This window comes from Pseudorasbora parva, chromosome 24 (assembly GCF_024679245.1).
Source record: "Pseudorasbora parva isolate DD20220531a chromosome 24, ASM2467924v1, whole genome shotgun sequence".
Classification (NCBI taxonomy): Eukaryota; Metazoa; Chordata; class Actinopteri; order Cypriniformes; family Gobionidae; genus Pseudorasbora; species Pseudorasbora parva.
In genome coordinates this window covers 16,523,898-16,546,572 of record NC_090195.1, presented here as the reverse complement: position 1 = coordinate 16,546,572, position 22,675 = coordinate 16,523,898, and the positions used below count along the sequence as shown (strand labels likewise).

Sequence of the window (22,675 nt, the reverse complement as noted above, 5' to 3'; positions counted from 1 at the left end):
TGTTGCATAGACACAGTGGTAACAGCGTTAATTCAGTGTTGTTATATTTTAGTCTCGCTGTTAGGTTCAAACAATCGCAAGAGGCAGGAATCAAAATTTACAAACAGAAGACTAGGGAATCACAGGAGAAATAACACAACTAAACAGCTTAAACAAGACTAATACCAGAACAAAGAGTTAACCAAGACTGAGAGAATAAATAGGGTGAGCAAACAAGGGTGAATGTATTTGAATGTGAATACATAATGCATCCTGGTGCCATGTGTTCCCCAAGTAACATACGCACACGGCCATCCATGTGATGTAAAAGAAAATGTGATTTATCAGACCAGGCCACTTTCTTCCATTGCTCCCTGGTCCAGTTCTGATGCTCACATGCCCATTGTTGAGGCTTTCGCCGGTGTAAAGGGGTCAGCATGGGCACCCTGACTGGTGATGCAACAAATTGTGATGCGCTGTGTATTCTGAGACCTTTCTATCAGAACCAGCATTAACTTCTTGAGCATTTTGAGCTACAGTAGCTTGTCTGTTTGATCACACCACGCGGGCCAGCCTTCGCTCCCCGCGTGCATCAATGACTCTGTCGACGGTTCACCACTGTTTGTTCTTTGGACCACTTTTGATAGATACTGACCACTGCAGATCAGGAAAACCCCACAAAAGCTGCAGTTTTAGAGATGCTCTGACCCAATCATCTAGCAATCACAATTGGCTCTTGTCAAACTCCTAACACAATGTTCACTTTGTGAAAATGTTCACTTGCTGCCAAATGTATCCCACCCACAAACAGGTGCTGTGATGAAGAGATAATCCGTGTTATTAACCTGTACAGTCCACCTAATATAATTATCACAGTTATGTTTAGTTTTCATGGACATTCAGTTTCTTTTTATTAGTCACATTTCTTCTTTTGTTTGATATCCTGCCACTCCTTTGTTACCATGATCACGTCATTATGAGTTTGTTCTGTTTATCTGTGTTTCATTAATTTGTCTTGTTTTTTGTTTGCTATATAAGTTGAACCCTCACATTCATTCTCTGTTTGTTCACGTTCATGTAAAGTTGTGTTATGCTACCGCCTATTTGCCTGTTTTTGAGTATACCTGCTATTAAAACTCTTTTCAGAACTTTAATCATCTGTCTGTCTGCAAACCCAGACTATAATATAATTATGGCTGTCAAACGATTAAAAGCGATTCAAAAGGGAACCTCTCGGGTTACACATGTAACCATGGTTCCCTGAGAAGGGGAGCGAGACACTGTGTCTCGCGGCCATGCTTCGGGCATACCTGGTCATGTCCCCTTAAGAAAAAAATGCTGATGGTCGCACTAGAGTGACGTCATGGGCTGTCGCAGGCCAATGTCATTGTCGCGTTTGTTGATCTTAACCTTATAAACACCCCTATAATGTGTCACAGGACATCTAATATTGTAAAAGTTATACTGTTATTACAGTCATACAAGTATTAGGGAAAAAGGGTTAGATAAAGCATGTCCTTGAAATAACCACAAAGGAACAACAAAATTCTGTGTATCTGTTTTGGGAAATGCATGCGGTGTTTATAACTCACTTGACCTATAACAGATTTTTACACTTCATTTTCATTACTAACAAATGAATGGTGGAACGCACATCTGTTATGACCAAAGCATTTTTTTTCTGCCAGAACTCATGCTCTATGTCTTTCTTTGTGTGGTTTGTCAGATTTTAGAGGCCTTGGCCAGGAACGATGAGCAGTTGGTGCAGACCTGCAGTCGACTGAGCTCCAGCACAGAGCTCATCCCAGAGGACCTGCAGACCAGATTCAGTGCCATGTGCGGAGAGAGGCTGGAGCATATCAATCGAAGAATCACCAATTACAGGAAGGTCAGCACAAATTGTGTGAAACACTTCATATTTTTAAAATGGGTCTGGACTGGTTAGTGCTGGTCTGTGAACCGGCATAGTTGTTGTGTTCACTAGGAAAAGCTTAATGTCAAGTGGTTTGTAAAGCACAACTTTGTTGTGCAATTTTAGCAAAACCTAGAAGTAAAAATAAATAGAGAAAAAAGAAAAAATATCAAATTAAAGGAAGCTTTAAAAAGGCAGTCGATGCATAAAGTTTATGCTGCTCTTTCCATGGAATGAATATTAATGGCCCATTAAAATAATTAAAGAAAAACACAATAATATATTAAATCTAAAACTGAATATTATTATTTTTAGATAATAAAAAATACCATAAATGTAGCAGATATGACTAAAGATTCCTTCTTTGACATTTCATTTGTGCATATTCAAATTCGACACATTGACAGAATTACATTTTTTTTGGTTAAACTATTAATTTTAGCTGTTATTTGTTAGGATTATTGACTAAATCTTGCTGGTTTTGCTAGCTACACAAACCTAGTGGTGACACTTGCACTCATTCACATCCAAAATGCAATTAAATGCTGGTGGTTTAAGAAGACTGGATCTAACTATGTGCATGAAAACTTATTTTAAATATCTTAATGCATTTCTTTGGTTGGTGGCCTTTAGAAGACTGCAGCTAAGAAAACTTAGTTTGACTTGTAGCACTTCTATTTAGGTTACCAAACAGGAAACCGTCCCACCCTGTCCTTTTTAACACCAGCTGGCCTTGATTGGTAAAAATATGTGAGTCCACCAGTACCAAGGGAAACGGGCTTGTGCAAAATGTCATTTTTAATTTCCATCAGCTGCTTTTATTTGGAGCAAGAAAGGGAAAATATGTCTGCAAGCATATGACAGTTTCCCTTGTTTTTCCCTGTGATCTGATCATCCCACTCAGCATTGGATTAATTAGCCGTTGCTTCACCGGCTATAAATAGCTCTGAACATCCCGTCCCATTGCATAATTTCCCTTCTGCTGCGTTCTCAGTAGGGCCCCATGAGAGGTCTGGCAGGGTCTGGACCCCGGACACGGAAGCTCCCTGTTTGTCAAAGCTAGCCAGGAATGTGGGAAGTCGAGTCTGAAGAGAGGCTATGTGTCCAGTGCAGCTGTAACCCATCCAGTGTAGTCCGTGACCGCAGCCGTACTCTACCACAACCATTCAATTGTTACGTCATTTTTGGAAAAAGGCGAGGTTCAAAACCCTGCTCAAGGGGAACATTTTTGGTCTTGTCAGATGATTAAATTACATGGAAACCATAACTTTGAATGCAAGTTTAAGGGTTGTAATTTCAGGTGCAGTGTAGTTCCATTATTAAACAATCCTACTTTGCAAATAAATCAATTCTGATTGATAGATTTTTTACAAGTAATGCATTATGTGTGGCTGATGTCGACGGATGCTCTTCTGCAATACACTGAATGAGGGTGCAAACTGACTGAATTTGCATTTGATGAATGACAGGCTGCATAGCCCAACCTAAACTAAAGGTGGTTTGCTAGTCTTAGCTCCCCTCAAGACATTTTCTGGTGCTTCTGTTGTAAAGACAAAGCTGCTCATTTTGAAACATTTTTATTTATTTACAGAAACTAATTTTAAATTATTAAATGTCACATTTTAAATAATTAAATGTCATAATTTCAGAAGTTTTAATTGCTGAATGTTTCTCTATGTTACGTTTTTTATTACTCATGAATTCAAAGCTGCAGTCTGGAACTTTTTTGGGGTAAAAAAGGAGCTAAAATCAATTTGAGCAAGTACGCAACTAGCCAGTGTTCAAAACTATCTTCTTACCTTCGACCGATTCACAACGGTAAGCTTGTAATGATGTGTTATACTTTGAGTGGTTCTGGCAGGTTTCCGCAGGAAATATGAGCTTGCCACTGATCATATTTGCACCATTACTTCTGTATACGTAAAGGCTCGTAGTAGTTTCACATGTGAGGTTGCTGCAGGTGGCGGATCATTTATAGCCTTTTCACACAGCAGCTGGAATAATTACAACCCCAATTCCAAAAAAGTTGGGACACTGTACAAATTCTGAATAAAAACAGAATTCAGTGATGTGGAAGTTTCAAATTTCTGTATTTTATTCAGAATATCAAACTGAGAAACAGGAATGTTGTCCCATTCTCGTCTAATACAGGCTTCTAGCTGCTCAAATGTCTAAGGTCTTCTTTGTCGCATCTTCCGTTTTATAATGAGCCAAATGTTTTCTATGGGTGAAAGATCTGGACTGCAGGCTGCCTATTTTTTAATACCCGGATCCTTCTTCTACGCAGCCATGATGTTGTAATTGATGCAGTATGTGGTCTGCCTGAAAGAGACGACGTCTGGATGGGAGCATATTATGTTGTTCTAGAACTTGGATATACCTTTCAGCATTGATAGTGCCTTTCCAGATGTGTAAGCTGCCCATGCCACACACACTCATTCAACCCCATACCATCAACGCAGCCTTCTGAACTGAGTGCTGATAACAACTTGGGTTGTCCTTGTCCTCTTTTGTCCAGATGACATGGCGTCCCAGTTTTCCAAAAAAAGAACTTCAAATTTTGATCTGACCACCGAACAGTTTTCCACTTTGCCACAGTCCATTTTAAAAAAGCCTTGGCCCAGAGAAAACACCTGCGTTTCTGGATCATGGCTTTTTTTTTGTCCTGTAGAATTTTAGCTGGCGACGGTGAATGGCACGGTGGATTGTATTCACCGACAACGTTTTCTGGAAGTATTCCTGAGCCCATGTTGTGATTTCCATTACAGTATGTGATACAGTATGTGATCCTGTATGTGATGCAGTGCCGTCTAAGCGCCCAAAGATCACGGGCATCTAGTATGGTTTTCTGGCCTTGACCCTTACGCACAAAGATTGTTCCAGATTCTCTGAATCTTTGGATGATATTATGCGCTGTAGATGATGATAACCTCAAACTCTTTGCAATTTTTGAGAAACTTGTTTCTGATATTGCTCCACTATTTTTTGCTGTAGCACTGGGGAATTGGTGATCCTCTGCCTATATTGATTTCTGAGAGACACTGCCACTCTGAGAAGTTCTTTTTTACCCAATCATGTTGCCAATTGTCCTAATAAGTTGCAAATTGGTCCTCCAGCTGTTCCTTATATGTACATTTAACTTTTCCGGCCTCTCATTGCTTCCTGTCCTAACTTTTTTGGAATGTGTAGCTCTCATGAAATCCAAAATGAGCCAATATTTGGCATGACATTTCAAAATGTCTCACTTTCAACATTTGATATGTTATTTATATTCTATTGTGAATAAAATATACGTTTATGAGATTTGTAAATTATTGCATTCCTTTTTTATTCACAATTTGCAGTGTCCCAACTTTTTTGGAATCAGTTTTGTAAATTGATAATTTTTATGGCGGATTGTTATCCAGAAAGGTCCAAACGTCAGTCATCAGTGACAACCGGAGATTCACCCGTAGTCAAAAGCAAAAGATTAGACTGTACGGAAATTGAAATCTAAAGGTAACACTAATACACACTCAATATACATAGTCACACAATGCTGATGTTGTTAACATTAATAATTTCAGATCAAAGTATAACAATAATCATTAGCACGGTTTGATGTGATATGAGCTAAGAGATTGTTAGCTTTTTTCACTGTTGGTCGTGCCATTTTTTTTACTTTCTTTTTTAAAAATGCTTTATTCCCCTCAGTTGGCCAGAACAAAAGTGGCAGACATGCTACTTGCTTGTTCAGATGATACTTTCTGGTGAAAATTCGTAAGATGTAAAATCTGTAATTCTAAAGTACAGTATCCACACCGGTGGGGTGAATGAATGACAGCCACACATAATCCTTAAAACATTGGATTTGGCGGAGCCACGCCGCTGCACAACCCACATAAAGATGATAATTCCGCAAATAACGGCAATTGCAGGTTTCAAAAATAAATGGCGACAAAGAGGCAAAAATTACAGTCTGCCTCTTTTAATTACTTTTTCTAGTCGTTCATGATTACAGTTGATGAGAACCAGCCTGATGACAAGCTAAGACTTAAACCACCATGGACTAGTTCATGATTTTTTCCCTCCAGCACAGTTTAGTATCTGTTAAACAGGAATATCCATTGCCCGGTTGAGTAGGTGACTGACAGACTGGTGTATTTGTGCTCTGTTTTGTATATATTGAGCTTTTGTACACATTTCAGATCATAAGATTAAACTGGACCAGGGCTTGATGGGAAAGTGCTGAGCCATAATGTTCTTTGCATTTTAGCATACCGGATTCAATCCAATGATATCCTGTGACTAGCCTGAAGCCAGGCTGGTTGAACCAACACAGTTTTTTAAGCTGTTTTTAGTACTGCAGTACTGGACGATTTAGATAAGAAAAACCAATAAGCTATTGTTCATATTCACACAAAATATTAACTGTATCTTACTCTAATCTGTCTCTGCTCTCAGTTTTCGCGGGTTTTGAAGAACCGGGCCTGGCCCACATTCAAGCAGGCGAAGTCTAAGGTTTCCCCTCTACACAGCAGTGACTTCTGCCCCACTAACTGTCACATCAATGTAATGGAGGTGTCTTATCCCAAGACCACTACTTCCCTTGGAAGTGCCTTCGGAGTCCAACTGGACAACAGGAAAAATACTATGGAGAAAGGAGGCCGCAATTCAGAGCAGGGTGAGTGAAAATATATTCCTAGATATTGTACAACTAGAGACTGCCCATTATAGGGAGCAATGAGTTCATGTCTATTACATTTCTTTCTGTTTGTGATTTCAGGTAAGCTGAACCCCATGGTGTATGTCCAGCATAGTATCACCAGCATGGCAGCCCCATCCGGACACAGTCTGAGCAGAGCTGAAGGTCACGGTCTGCGATTCCTGCTACGAGAGGATGACCTGCTCATCCTGGACGCCTACCACAAACTTCTGACAAAACTCACCACTGTTGTCAAAGAGATGGAGTGCTACGCTGCCCAGATTCATGAGTATGAACATTTTTATTTGGTAATATCAGTTTTGTTACATGAACATGTTGGATATATGAATATAAGGGCCTATCTGATATATCATCATCAGGAGTGCTGGTACAACATCAGTATAAGAAATCAAAAGGCCTACTAATAGGCCTAAAAGGTCTGAAAATATATATATATTTTTTTTTGAAGTGAATGAAAACTTTAGTTATCTAGTGGGACTGAATTGCATATTATTGCCCTTTGCTTCAAGGGAACTCTATAACTCAACCGTTTAACACAAAGAGAGCTTGATCAGTTGATCTTTAGATCTATAATTGGAGGAGCTTTCATTGTGGTTTATGTATTCCTTTATACTTTTACTGGTGGCTTTTCCTCTAAATTAACTGGTTTAAATAGTAATCATGCAAAAATCTACATTTTCATGACCTTTTGAAATGTCTTTAAAGATTATTTTCCATCATCAAAAACATTTTAATTTTAAGGGTTACAGAGAGGGTAAAAATTAAATAAAATTATGACATTAATTTTTTGTTTTGTTTGGACAAAACAATCTTGGCTATGATTAGGGATAAAGTGGTGATGTAAACACACCCCGATCAAGACTATTAGGTTAGAAAGCAAGTGATAAAAATAAATTATATATTTTATTAAGATTTATTATTATTATTTTTATTATTATTATTATTATTATTATTAAACAAAAATAGCTTTTGTTTAATGTTAAAGGAAGTGTATTTAAGACTGTGGCCAAAACTCGTACTGCAAACATTTTCAAATTACTGCAGCGGTGTATGCCCTCTCCCCCTTCCCCTGACTCGAGGTTGCCAGATAGGCTGCAGGATCAGCAGGAACGTTTGTAGCTGCAGCTGTGGTAACTAGAGGAGAGCTGGCAACCCGGATGCCCAAACACTACAGACTTGGTAGATAGGTGGAGGGCGGAGCTTCAGGCCAAAACATCAACATCAGTTGAGGGCTGCAACAACAACTTTTAAATGACAATATCCTGGCCGGACTACTGTTGTCAGTGATATAAGTATTTGAAATTAACATGATTTCTTAATGTCTAGTGACATATCAGGGCCATTTTATGATTAATTGAAATACATTTCTTACATACGGTTCCTTTCTATTTGAAGGTTAACTTGCAGCAATATCAACACCCTTTGACTATAATATTTTCTAAAATTTGATTTTTTTAACTTTATTATTTATAAGATGTTAGCAAGATTTATTTAGTTGGATTCAAAATCAAATGACGTCAGAAATTATGCATGTTTTTCCCTGATGTGACAATTTTTATTGCTGTTAGAGTCTCCATGGGATGTTACTATATCAGTAACTGTTTAATCTTTGTGCATTTCACATGACCCAACATCTGGAATTTGCATTATGTTTATAACAGTTTTTTTTTCCTTCTTCAACAACTACATATGGTGTGTGTGTGTGTGCGTCTGTGTGTTGGACACACTTAAGCTGAAAGGGGGTGGGTGGGATACTTCCTGTCTGAGCTGAGCTGCTGATGGTTTCATTTTCTGTAAGCACATTAACACCTTGAAGGAAATGGGACACTCTTGAGGTCGACCGCTGTATTAAAAAAAATAATAATAATAATATCAAGAGCACTGAACTCAGGCAGTACACTGTAAATGTCACTTACTGAGTAATTTGCAAAGTGGCATAAGTGCCTAACAAGACTGTTACGTAACACCTCTTTCTCTGTCCCTCCCTACTTTCCAATTTTAGTCTTACCACCTATAGTTTAAATAAAAAAGCATCCATTATCACTAAAAGCCTTTGAGGTTTCATCATTCAGTTGAAATCACATGGTCAGATCCACTGTGGATATGATGGCAATTCCAGCTAGTCTTGATCTACAGTGAGGGTGGCACCTTTCACTGCTGCTGCCATATGCTTGTCAGTGCCGATTGCTGGCTGAAGGTCTGTGAGTGTGCTTATTGGCAAGGCCGTCCTTGATCTGGTGGGGAGATAATGACCTTCCTCACAGCCCTGGGCAAGAGAGAGTGCTATAATGACTACCTGGAGGTGGTTGTCTTGTCAGACAGCCATCCCTATCATGCAGCAATAATGGGACAAATAGAAACCGAGTATCTCATTGGAGCCACTTCTTGAAGCCTCTTATTCTACTGCGGATTAAGAAGTGCATTGATCTCTACAGTTGGAGGGGATGAAGTAAAGGCTAAGAAAGGCAAAGCATGAGGAGATCAGAAGTGAATGGTTTCAGATGGACTTGTGCCTGTTGTTTGTTGGTATTGTATGACCATTTTAAAGTGACAGTTGACCCAAAAATTTAAATTCTGTGATCGTTTTATAACCTTGATATTGTTCCAAACCTGTATGAATTCATACGACTTTATCTTTTGTGAAACACAAAAGAAGATATTCTGAAAAATTAGACTAAATTCTTGCTGGTCTTTTGTTTATAAAATTTTTAATGAAGTGCAAGAAATGTTTGTTTGAAAATTTCATTATATGGACAAAACAGTTCTGAATATCTTTTTATAGTCCACAGAAGAAAAAAAATCTAAATGGGGTTGAAACAACAAGAGGGTGAGTAAATAATTACCAAACCTCATGCTGTGTGACCGAGAGATTCAGCCATTATAAACAGAGCATTCTTTGAAGTAAAAATACTAGGATTATTAATTATGAATTTAACTTGACATAACCGGTTTACAAACGAAATGTGTTACTTACAGTTTACGGGGTCCTTGCTGGTTCTAGAACAGTTGGCACAGCCTGATTTCGATCTTGAAGAGCCATCATATTGTGACTTTTCTCAAACAGTTGCTGGTTAAATGTACGGTTCAAACACACAAGTCAGCACGTACGTGACTAGGATGTTCATTAAAAATTAACCAAATCCATTTTTCTCTGACATTAGGATCCTTTGGCAGCTTATGCAATTAAGATGATGTTTTTCCACAGCCAGGAATAGCACACGGTCTGCATGACACCACAATCTTGTTATTATAGCAATCTTATCATAAAAAACTGTGTTAGATACACTTGCTGCTCATCAGCTGAACACCAGTGGGCGGAGACAATGATGCAAGCAAGACTCCTACCAAGGCTTGACAAACTGATGTTAATGGGCATTTACATGTACTTTTTTTTTAAGCCCATTATGCCCAATAAGCCGACAATGAACATGATCATGTAAACGCGGTAACCCGTTTTCTTTTATCTTAGTAAGTTCATAAACGGCTTAAGCATAAACCGGACGGGACAGGTGGTTTTTTGCCTCTTACCCCAAATTCACACTGTATGTAAATGCATTAAGCTGCTTTCTGTCGGCTTATTGAAATGCGCATGTGTGATAGGTGACAAAATCGCAAACTTCGAGCAGATTTAAACGCATCCAGACAGAGCGAGTTAGCGTTTTGCATGAAATAAGGACGTATATCACAAACGCACTCTTTTAAGACCCAAAAAATTGTAAAGATGTGTTCTCATCTCATGAAGAAGTAGAAGAGATTCAGTCAAAACGCTGCATCTGTTACTGCATGAGAGAATAATATGAGCTGTAATCTTTAAGCTTTATTTAACAGATACGGACATTATTATTTTTGACGTCACTACAAGGAAATAAACCCAGTTTATTAATAAAATCATGTAAACATGGTTCAATTGCGTTGTCAGTTTACTGGTTTGCATGTAAATGGGGAAAACTGGTTATTTCAATAAGCTGATATTTGTGATTAATCAGCTTACTGGTGCATGTAAACGTGCTCAGTGTTATGGCCACAGTGGCCCATTATGAACTTTCCTTGCTTCCAATCGAGCCCAACAATGAACTTTTTTGTCTGCACTATCATGGCCATATGAGGCCAGCACCGAACTTTGTGTACTCCCTGGCCCTGTTCTGCCCTGGTCCCTGACTCCTCGTGGCATTCTGCGCCACCATTGCGCCCAGCTCCGCTCCACCGTGGTGGTCTCCACCTACACCAGTCGTGGTGGTTTCCTGCTCCGCTAGCTCCGCCGTGGTGGTCTCTGTAATGGGGGTGGCTCTGTCATATGTGTTTGCTTCTGTCCGGATTTTTTTTTAACTTTCTGTCCTGAGTGCCATGTTGTACTCCTTTTTCCCTTGATTGTCTTCCTCCCAGGTTTGTCTTGTTAACTCGTTATCTTGTTAAGCTTGTTTACCCCTTTGTATGTATAGTCCCTGTGTTTCTCTTGTTGCTTTGTCAGTTGTTGAATGTAATGGTTGCTGGTCTCCTGTGTTGTTCCTTTGTTTCGCATGGTTTTTGCTTTCGCCTATTACAAATACACGCTCCTAGCTTTATTAAAAATCATGAATCAGTTAATTAGTCCAAATGTGTTAGTGAGGCAAGCAGGGGGGCGCTCAGGTAGTAGAGTGATGGGGACACTATACTTTCAAAGAGCACCGTCCTTTGGATTAGACGTTAAACCGAGGTCCTGACTCTGTGTTCATTAAAAATCCCAGGATCCCAGGTGGATGCTGCACATTGGTGGTGGTTGAGGAGATTCCCCCCCTCCACATAAGCAATTTGAGAATCCAGAAAAGCACTATATAAATGTAACTTATTATTATTAATTATTAAATAATAATAATACTATTTAATAATTGCAAATGGGTTCTTACTGATGAATTTGTGGTGGCAGCTTTTATTAGACAGCTTCATTTTTTCTCAAAAGAATCAAATAACATTTTAGCCATATAATGTAAATGCATAAGTCCCATATTGCTCTGGCTTTGGCTTTATTTCTATACTGTAAACAGATGTTTCAGATATATCTTGTCAGATGTTTCAGATTGTGATCTCTTTAGTATTTGAACGTGTGATTTGACCAGAAGTCACACTGATTATAGTTGAAAGTGCTGAGTCAGCTGCACGACATTAGCTGAATGTAAAGAGCCTCATATGTCACATGAAAGCACTCATGTATAAAGGACCGTAGGCAGAGAGACTCGGGGACCCGAACCAAGATCTCCCCCACAGAGTCTCATCATTGTTCCCCTCCTCTATTTCTTCACACTTTGATGCTCTGTGCCCCTCAAGGACCCATGCTGCGCTCATTTCCTTATTAAGCTTCAGCCAATAGCAGCAGTGTGTGCTCTTTTCTATGGCGACAGAATGGTACTCGATGGTGGCGACCAGTCTGCTTTACAAGGAAGGAACCTTGTTAGTCGATTCCAGAAATAATTTTTTTTTTCTTTTTTTTTTCGTATTTCTTTTTTGAAGCATTCAAATAAAGGCATGTGTGAACGCATTGTGATTATTAACTTCTAGGGCTGTAACGATATGCGATATGAAATCGAAATCGCAATACGCAGGTCCACGAACCTGTATCGCGATCTGAGAAGGCAGAATCGCAACACACCCCTTCCAACTTCCAGAATTATCCTTCCTGTCCAGGTCCAACTTTTAAGTAAGCAGTATGGCAACATTTCAGCTACCCGGTGGAGAACAAGGATGGCAATTGTGTAGTTGACAAGACCCACACAATTTGCCGTAAGTGTTTCAAGAAGCTTCCCCAACCGGCTGGCGTGGTGGGGAAGTGGTGTGAGCGTGGCGTTTCTGTTGCGTGTCATCCGCGGGGCGGCTGCGTGGCGTTTTCTCTTTCTTTACACACCAGAAGCGTGTCTGACGCGGCGCTTCTGTTGGTATTGATGTACAGGAGGCCCTATACTTCATGTTAAATATATATTGCCTATTGGTACCGCAAAGAAAACGTCGGCAGTAGCCTATTGACCATACAGATATATGGTATTGACGGCAAAATAGGCTACAGAATACTGTACAGAATAAAACTGTTTTGTCCCCCCCATATCGAGGTTTGTATCGTACCGTGGGTCAAAAATCGTGATACGAACCGAATCGTGGGTTTGGTGTATCGTTACAGCCCTATTAACTTCCATTAACTCTTTCATTAATTCTCCAGCTTTCCGTGTTTTCACTGTTGTGCGGATGGCGGCTCTATTAAATCTTCTCAGAGAGTACTGAATCTCCTGAAAAATCAGGTGAAAAAGAAGCATCTAAAACAGCATATAAATAAAAAAAATCCTAAAGTTACTGAATGAAATGTCGACCCACACTGTCAGAAAAAAAGGTACATTTCTGTCACTGGGGCGGTACCCTAAGGTACAGCACTGTTTAAGTACTGATATGTACCTTTTACGGTACTAATATGTAACATTTAGGGGTGAGTAAGGTACAAAGATGTACCTTTTCACTTTTGTACCTTAGGGAACCCCCCAGCACTGTACCTTTTTTTTTGTCTTCTCCATTTATGTTTTGATCATCATTCAGAATCTGATCCAGGCTTAGTCTTTGAAAAAAAAACTCTGTTCTTTCTTATTCTTTTCTGTTCAAAAAATAAACCGCAACTCAGCGTGAACTTTCCTCAGACATGAAAAATATCCAAATGTTTGTGCGGGGTGTGGAAGCAGAAGTATAGCGCGCTTTACTGCATGACATGGAGGCGTCGGCGTGATCACTTGCATTTTTTTCCTGACAACAGATGAAACAACATAAAACGCTTCATCAGTTTTACATTTGTGTAAACTCACAAAAATGTACCTTTGTAAAATAAAGAAAACAAACAGGATGCGCTTTCTACCGTCTTTTGTTTCTGTGAACTTGCATAAAAAAAGCTTGAAACATTTGTCAACCAATTCAAGTGGAAAACAAATATTCTCAGATTGCATTATGAATGCTTACGCTACGTGTTTTAGGCTATTAAAGGCTCATAATTATTATTTATATGGCTTAGTAATATAAATGTGCGATTAGTCGACTAATCTTAACTTAAAGGAAGTGTATGTAAGATTGTGGCCAAAACTAGTACTGCAATCACTTTCAAATGACTGCAGAGCTGTTTATCCCCTTCCCGCCGGATGCCAAAACACTACTGACTTTGTGATTGGTAGATAGGTGGAGGGCGGAGCTTCAGGCCAAAACATCAACATCAGTTGAGGGCTGCAACAACAACTTATAAATGACAATATCCTGGCCAGACTACTGTGGTCAGATATATAAGTATTTGAAATTAACATGATTTCTTAATGTCTAGTGACATATCAGGGGCATTTTATGATTAATTCAAATGCATTTCTTCCATACAGTTCCTTTAATGAACAACTAGCCTACTAGTCGACAAGAAACATCTTTAGTCGAGGGCAGCCCTATTTGGAATGCAGTTTACTATGCAGTTTAGGGCTAATTTTAAACTATGCAGTTTAGGGCTGTTCGATTAGCCATAAACAGCATAGTTTAAAATTAGCCGGAGCTGGAGAACTAGGGCAGCTTGAGAGGCCTTCAGGCCCTCTCATGAGCGAGGCGTCGCTGGAAAGTTTCCTGAGTTTCTCACTCAGAGAATTGGTTTGGGTTGGAGATGACTTAAGATTTTGTTTATTGTTAGGATGAGAATTAGAGTTACGGTTCACGCTCACAAGGGAACATATTCCACGAAAGTATGTTTATGTGTCCCCTCTCATTAAAAGAACCCTGAGGGGTTTGTCTGAAACTCAAACAAGGCTTGACATGTTAGTGTGTTCATGTGTGGAGAGACAGGGCCCCAAAGCCAGATTGAAAATATGACTTAAACGTCCCCATGTGTGAGATGTTGGCCAGCATCATGTAAATTTTCTTCACCCTTCTCCTGGAGGGGAACAGAGTTATGACTGCTGATACAGCTGTATATGCGTGTTTTGATGTTAGTCACATTTAGAGGACCTCTAACTTCCTTCAGTTGTTGTCCGGAAGATAAGCACAAACAGGTTGGGATTTTGTTTGGCTCTGGTCATTTTGTGCATCCTTGCACATTCAACACACTTACATGCTGTGCCCAATTCTCCCAAAACATGTTTGAAATATAACTTAAAACCATACTAGGATATGGGAAGTTGTTTGAGGCCCTGCGATGCACGGCATCAAACAAATGCAAATAAAAGTTGAAAATCCAATAGAAAAATACACAATACAAAGGAAATGAACCACAACGCCACACAGAAACCCAAAAAATAATGGAAATAAGCCATAAGACAAACCAAAACAAGGAAATTATTCCACAAACAACAGGAATGAGACAATAAATAACACAAAATTAACGGTATAGTATGTAATATTGAGAGCTAGTGGTTGGAATGGATTCTGTAGTCCAAATGTAAAATATTAGAGGGAGTTTTTTCAAAGCATTTCATAGTAGAATAGCTGGAATAAGTACAATAAGATACATTACAACGGTTTTTAGTACATAAGATACATTCAACGATTTTGTCTTTTTTATATATATTGTGAAACTGAGGATGTTATGCAAAAATATGTATTCATATGATAGAAGTCTCCTGTTATAATTAACAGCTGTTTATCTCTGTTGCATTATTTATCACACACAGTGGGCCTCATTTATCAGTCTAACGTAGAAACAAGTGCAGATCCGAGCGCAGAAAATATCTTATGACAGGGTTCACGTGTGATTTATGAAACATTGGAATGCTGCCAATCACATCTTACGAATGACCATTCGTTGATAAATGTTGCGGCTCAAAACATTTGAATATCAGGCCCCCCAAAAAATCATACTTTAGAAGCCTCGTGCCTAGAGTTTGACATGGAGAAATATAACCCAGCCAAGAAGAGGAAGTTTCTCATGAAAGAGAAAATGATCTTTCTCCAAAAGCACCCATTAACCTCGTTATTGCAAATCTCCACCAGATTTACTAAACTACGCTCAAGTTCATGCTAATTTTAAAAACTTACATGAGTTTTGATCGTGGCCACTGCTCACGTTCCACATTGATAAATGCAAAATTTTGCATGGAAACAGCCATATGCCCAGTTTTCTGTCATACATTTCTTAAATGAGGCTCATAAAGGGATCTAGTCAATAAAAATAATAGCCTTTTCCATTTTACTGTATGTTTAATATAGTGTCCATTTCAGTGATCAGCAGATTTTATTATTTTATTTTATTTGTTTTAATTTAATTATTTCCCCTGGACAGTTGGTCAGTCCATCACTATATATATATATATATATATATATATATATATATATATATATATATATATATATATATATATAGTGATGGATATATATTTAAAAAAAATGTTTTAAATAATTTCTTGTGTTGTGTCATATTTTGAACTATGTTTTGAACTGCTGGTATTTATTGTGTTGACCACCCTTGGTTCACTGTAACAGAGTCACAGTGATGTGTCTTTCCCTCTGTTTATGTGAGTCGTGAAAGTGTTTCTGGAGGTGTAGATTCTGACTCTTTTATTGCACACAGATTGATTAACGTGTGATTTCTCTCTCTCTCTCTCTCTGGATCTCTCTCTCCCTGTATTTCCTACAGTTTGCTCTCCTCTATCACACATCCAACTGGGTCTGAAGGGAAACCTACTGAGAGCTACATTTCAGCTGAGAATGAGAGTGAGAAAAGTGAACGCAACGGGAAGAAAGTGTGTTTTAATGTGACCGGAGACGAACAGGAGGACTCGGGTCATGACACTATCAGCAACAGAGACTCCTACAGGTGCGGTGTCATACAGTATACAGAATAATTATGTATTGCTTTTATGTATTGTGATTAATTTATGTGTAATCAATGAGGTATGAGAGGCAGTGCTGTATTATGAATACAGTAAGGACTTAAGAAACTTTGTTAGGCGCAGCAAAAGTTTGAGGTCAGTAAGATATTTCATAAGAAATTAATACTTTTATTCAGCGAGGATTGAACAGATTTATCAAGTGACAGTAAAGACTTTTACATTATGAAAGGTTGTTAAAAATGCATCAGTTTCTACAAAAAGATTAAGTTGCTCTACTGTTCAATAATAATAAGAAATGTTTCCAAATCAGCATATTAGAATGATTTCTGAAGGATCATGTGACACTTAAGACTGGAGTAATGATGCAGAAAATTCAGCTTTGATCACAGAAATAAATTATATTAAAATATACACTCACCTAAAGGATTATTAGGAACACCATACTATTACTGTGTTTGACCCCCTTTCTCCTTCAGAACTGCCTTAATTCTATGTGGCATTGTTTCAACAAGGTGCTGAAAGCATTCTTTAGAAATGTTGGCCCATATTGGGAGGATAGCATCTTGCAGTTGATGGAGATTTGTGAGATGCACATCCAGGCCACGAAGCTCCCGTTCCACCACATCCCAAAGATGCTCTATTGGGTTGAGATCTGGTGACTGTGGGGCCATTTTAGTACAGTGAACTCATTGTCATGTTCAAGAAACCAATTTGAAATGATTCGCTTTGTGACATGGTGCATTATCCTGCTGGAAGTAGCCATCAGAGGATGGGTACATGGTGGTCATAAAGGGATGGACATGGTCAGAAACAATGCTGAGGTAGGCCGTGGCTTTTAAACAAGGCCCAATTGGCCCTAAGGGGCCTAAAGTGTGCCAATAAAACATCCCCCACACCATTACACCACCACAACCACCACCAACCTGCACAGTGGTAATGGATCCATGTTCTCATTCTGTTTACGCCAAATTCTGACTCTACCGTCTCAACAGAAATCGAGACTCATCAGACCAGGCAACATTTTTCCAGTCTTCAACTGTCCAATTTTGGTGAGCTCGTGCAAATTGTAGCCTCTTTTTCCTATTTGTAGTGGAGATGAGTGGTACCCGGTGGGGTCTTCTGCTGTTGTAGCCCATCCGCCTCAAGGTTGTGCATGTTGTGGCTTCACAAATGCTTTGCTGCATACCTCGGTGGTAACGAGTGGTTATTTCAGTCAAAGTTGCTCTTCTATCAGCTTGAATCAGTCGGCCCCTTCTCCTCTGAACTCTAGCATCAACAAGGCATTTTCGCCCACAGGACTGCCGCATACTGGATGTTTTTCCCTTTTCACACCATTCTTTGTAAACAGAGTCACAGTGTCTTTTCCCAGTAAAAATCCCAGTAACTGAGCAGATTGTGAAATGCTCAGAACGGCCAATCTGGCACCAGCAACCATGCCACGCTCAAAATTGCTTAAATCACCTTTCTGTCCCATTCTGACATTCTGAGATTGTCTTGATCAGGACCACACCCATAAATGCAGTAAAGCAATAGCCATTTGATTGGTTGATTAGATAATTGCATTAATGAGAAATTGAACAGTTGTTCCTAATAATCCTTTAGTTGAGTGTATGAATATATTAATTCCTTCATTCAACACTTTATTTGTCCCTGAGGGTCAATTAACAAGGCCATGTAGAGTAATAAACAATAGCTATACATAAAAGCATCATACAGTAAATAAATGACATAATGTGTATGTTAGGGAGGGGAGCCATTAAAAAACAGAAAAAATGACGTGTAAGAATCTTGTAAATTCCTGCTGGCCTGAGACGGTTTAGTAAGTGTGCATGGCTAAGTCACACGTTCCCGCTCCCTTGGTCACAGCATGAAAACTATTAAAACCTAATTTTGGAAAAATACTTTGTATTACAAATCTTTATAATAACTGACTTTCTATTAATGCAATACAGTTAATGACAGCCAGCTGCGTTTAGATGCACACAGACATCAACAAGCAGCACATGAATCTCAAAAATGGTGACATACTTAATGCTGCAATGCATGCTGAGCCATGAGTTTTATAATATGGTGGCATATTATTAAAAAAAAAAGGTACAATTAAAAGGTACAATTTTGTACTAGTTTTTTTTTTTTTTTTTTTTTTTGACAGTGTACTTAAAGGGGTACTTCAGCGCTGGGAAGATGAATCTGTATTTAAACTGGGTCATCAATGCAGTAGAAATGTGAAATTATTTTTGAATTTGGTGCTTTCTAGACTGAGAAAAGACAGAAAATGTATTTTTGTCCCATGGGGATGAAAGACTACAATTCCCAGAATGCTTCGCTGCCCTGTGAGGCCATTCCCAACACCACCAACTTCATTACAGTGACTGAGTTAGAGAAGACACTACAATTAAAAACTGAACGTGTCTGTTCAATATAATGAGTGAGTCACTGCGCGAGTATCACAGCACTGAGCACTAACTGCAGGAGTGATGAGAGCTGAGGTAATCGCGACTACATTCGCGGCATACATTCACAACGCGAGTTCAGTCTGGCACGCGTTTCAGTTCATGCCTTTGCAAGCTTAACTTTCATAGAAATTAATTTGAGAAGTTAAAAGACTTACATTGCTCACCATAGCTCCGTTTAAATGATCCTGTCTGCAAGCTGAGCTCTCCCTGCCAGCTGAGTGTAATCTCCCATCCCCCATGCGCAGATTCAAAACATGCGGAAATGACTCCCTCTGCTGGCTGTAGTCTTTAGCCTTTGGGCAAGCATTCCTCCTATGATGCAAAAATCGTCATTTTGCATCATAGGAGGAATTTTTCCAGAAATAAAATGCATAAATCTCTTGTCTCAGGGAGATATGAGGGGGGAAAGCACAATAATTTGAATATTCTCCAGGGTTTCTACTGATACAAAGCCATATGCTAATCGCTGAAGTAACCCTTTAATACACAGTGATACAATTGGAGCCTGGGTTCTAATCCTTTGGAAGTGTTTGCAAAGTGAATCTGCTTTTGCAGCAAAAAAACAACAACAACTTCTTGACATGTCAACAACACAAACCAAACTCTTCCACAAATAGTGAAACAAATAGTTCACTATTAACAAAAGCTATAAATAGCTACAAATAGTGCTTGGCGGCAGCGCAAAGTAGACTTTGTTCGCGGGCAGCCAATGAAGACCATAGACGGGCATATGTTATAATTGGTTTGTAACGTCATCATTTTTTTTAACACATGAATGTTCATCTGATTGCTTCCAGTGATTGTAACAGCAACAGGAACTCCATAGCGTCCTTCACCAGCATCTGCAGCAGTCACTGCAGCTCTTATGTGCACAGTGATGAGCTGGACTCAGGTAACGCAACCAGATATCACCCTTCACACATCTGACAACACAACACCATTGTTAGTTCACCCCGTGATTCATCCTCCATGACTCTAATCAAGTTTGGCAAGAGCTTGGATATGCCTTTCAGACCGATTCTTATCTCGTCGCACTGCACATCAAGCACTCATTTTCCACTTAGTCAACCAGAACCCGCCAAAACACAGTGTCTGCCAAGTTGACGGCCTTTTGATGCTAACTGCTGAACAGATGGAGGAAGAGAAGGACAGGAAAGACTGAGAGGAGTGGAGAGAGACGTGTTTGCATTGTTACGGCAATACCGCACTAATGAAACAAATGTGTTGAGGCTCTGTGTTAAATGTGTATATCCTCTAATGATTACCGCTTTACCCTCTCTCCACAAACACACACACAATCAATCACAAACAGGTGACGAGATGCCGACCAGTGTGTGGATATCTCACGACAAACAAAAGAAGCTGCATGGGTTCCTGGAGCATCTCTTCAGTCAGGTGTGTGTTTGCTGTCACGTCCATCAATTTTATACATCCATGTAATTTAATGTAGAGCATTTGTTCATATGAACTGTATACAAATTATATATATATAGTTGTTTTGGTTAGCTTTGTAAACAGTGCTTTTATATTTTCAGGTAGGAAATATGCAATTTAATAAAGTTATCAAAAACTTCACAGTCTTCACTGCATAAATTATAAATTGAATATAGATTAATCCTTATTAAAGGGTTAGTTCACCCAAAAATGAAAATTCTGTCACACAAATTAAGATATTTTTGTTGAAATCCGATGGTTCAGAAAGGCTTCCATTGGCCACAATGTCATTTTCTCTCTCAAGACCCATAAAAGGGTACTAAACACGTCATGACAAAGCCCATCTCACTACAGTTGCTCAACAATCATTTAATGAAGCGACAAGAATAGTTTTTGTGCGCAAAAACACCTAAATAACAACTTATATAGCGATGGCCGATTTTAAAACACTCCTTCGGAGCTTAATGATTCTGTGTATCGAATCAGCGGTTCGGCCAAAGTCACATGATTTCAGCATTTTGGCGGTTTGACACGATCCCAATCATGAATCAATATGCTGATTCATTAAGCTCAGAGGCTTCAGTAAGATGTGTTTGGAAATCGGCCCATCACTATATAAGTCATTATTTCGGGGGGTTTTGCGCACAAAAACTATTCTCATCACTTCAAAAAATGATCAAAAAATGATTGTAGAGCCACTGTAGAAAGATGGGCTTTGTAATGATGTCTTTAGTACCCTTTATGGGTCATGAGAGAGGAAATTACATTGTGGTCAATGGAAGTCTTTCTGAACCATCAGATTTCAACAAAAATATCTACATTTGTGTTCCGAAGATGAATGGAGGTCTTACGGGTCTGGAACGGCATGAGGGTGAGTAATTAATGACAGCATTTTCATTTTTGGGTGAACTAACCCTTTAAAGCTGTAAAAGTTATTCAATCTAAGAGCAGAGAAGTGAGTGATTTTCTCTTTGCCTTTTGTTCTTTGTTTAACCTTATTGACAAACAGCAACAGGTTTATTAGGCTGCTGTCACTTTAAGAACCGACGTACAACTCTTTATGTTCATTTAAAACTTAACTGTGCTTATGAGGATACTCAACGAATTATGACATAATTTTCTGTGTTTTTGTCCTTTCTTCACAGCCAATATGTGCATGCCAATACATATTTTAGTTCTTTTTGGCATCTTATACAGCTTGAATGGTTAAATATTACATTGTAATTAATGATAGCATGATCATATGTAGCATAGCCAAAGTATGACAGAAAAAACCCTGGATGATGTGTTAATTGCATTAAATCTAAATTGCTTGCCTTTAAACGTTCATTTTGACAGCCCTAATATTAATACATTTCAATTTTTTTAAGTTGTATAAATTAACATGAATGTATTTTTTATGAACCCAGTATGGCTTGACTGTGACAGTATTCACTTCTGAATTTATATTTATTTATAAATTAATATTCAATAAATTTTTTGATGCCTTTTCCCTTTTCATTTTATCCTGTTGTAAAGGTTTTTTAACAGCTCCATTATATGGTCTGGCAGTGTGACATGATTGCAGAGCAAATTTTACATGCAACTCGTGAATACGTTGTCATAAAAACGGCATTTATTAAAGGTGCACTATGTAAAAAAGATTTCAGTCAAATATCCAAAACACACTAGGCAAGTGTTATATATTTTGTTCAATTGAGTACTTTGAGAATATCCCAAATGTTTCCAACTATTTGTCAATTGTGAGAAAATTGCTATTTTAACCATGGAATTGTGCCCTGCTCTGCTTCATACTACAGTAACGTTAATAATCGCATTAATGAACGTTAATATTTCCATTGTTTTGAATAGGCGCCCTCTAAAAGTTACATACTGCACCTTTAAATAAGAAGGATCAAAAACATTGTTTAAAATAGTTTGGCATATAACAAGTCATTGCTTAATGTCATGTCAACTACACATTTGTATTTTCATAAAAATAACAAATCATATTATAATCATTTATCAATCAATCATTTATAATATGTGATATTTTAATTTGTTTTGAATTATTTAATAAAGCAAAATAACTAAAGTTTAAAATTTCTTAAAGTGTAAAATATTAAAGTATAAAAATATGTAGTTTTATTATACAGTCCTTGACAAAAGTCTTGTCGCTTGTGTACAAATTGACCTAAAGTGCCGCTGAAATATATTTCTAATCAAGATTTTTTTTTACAAGAAATGGCTCATTTTAATCCCACCAGCTTTTGTGATAATGTTTCAGTGAAAAACTAAACTTTCAAAAAGTATTCTAATATTCACAGCTTGGTAAAGCCCATTGAGTCAATTTTTGCAAAGACAAAAGTGTTGCCACCTTGTCATATGAGCTTCACCTGTGACTAATAATGGA

The 22,675-nt window shown here is 38.4% G+C and overlaps 1 protein-coding gene across 1 annotated transcript in view; it reads left to right on the top strand.

Moving 5' to 3' along the window:
* prex2 (phosphatidylinositol-3,4,5-trisphosphate-dependent Rac exchange factor 2) overlaps positions 1–22,675 on the top strand; it is a 207,234-nt gene that overhangs the window by 115,018 nt on the left and 69,541 nt on the right. The window contains exons 23-28 of the mRNA XM_067434938.1: positions 1,706–1,867; positions 6,335–6,554; positions 6,657–6,864; positions 16,198–16,377; positions 19,647–19,741; positions 20,162–20,244. Coding sequence (XP_067291039.1) covers positions 1,706–1,867; positions 6,335–6,554; positions 6,657–6,864; positions 16,198–16,377; positions 19,647–19,741; positions 20,162–20,244 — 948 coding nt within the window. The remainder of the gene's footprint in view (positions 1–1,705; positions 1,868–6,334; positions 6,555–6,656; positions 6,865–16,197; positions 16,378–19,646; positions 19,742–20,161; positions 20,245–22,675) is intronic.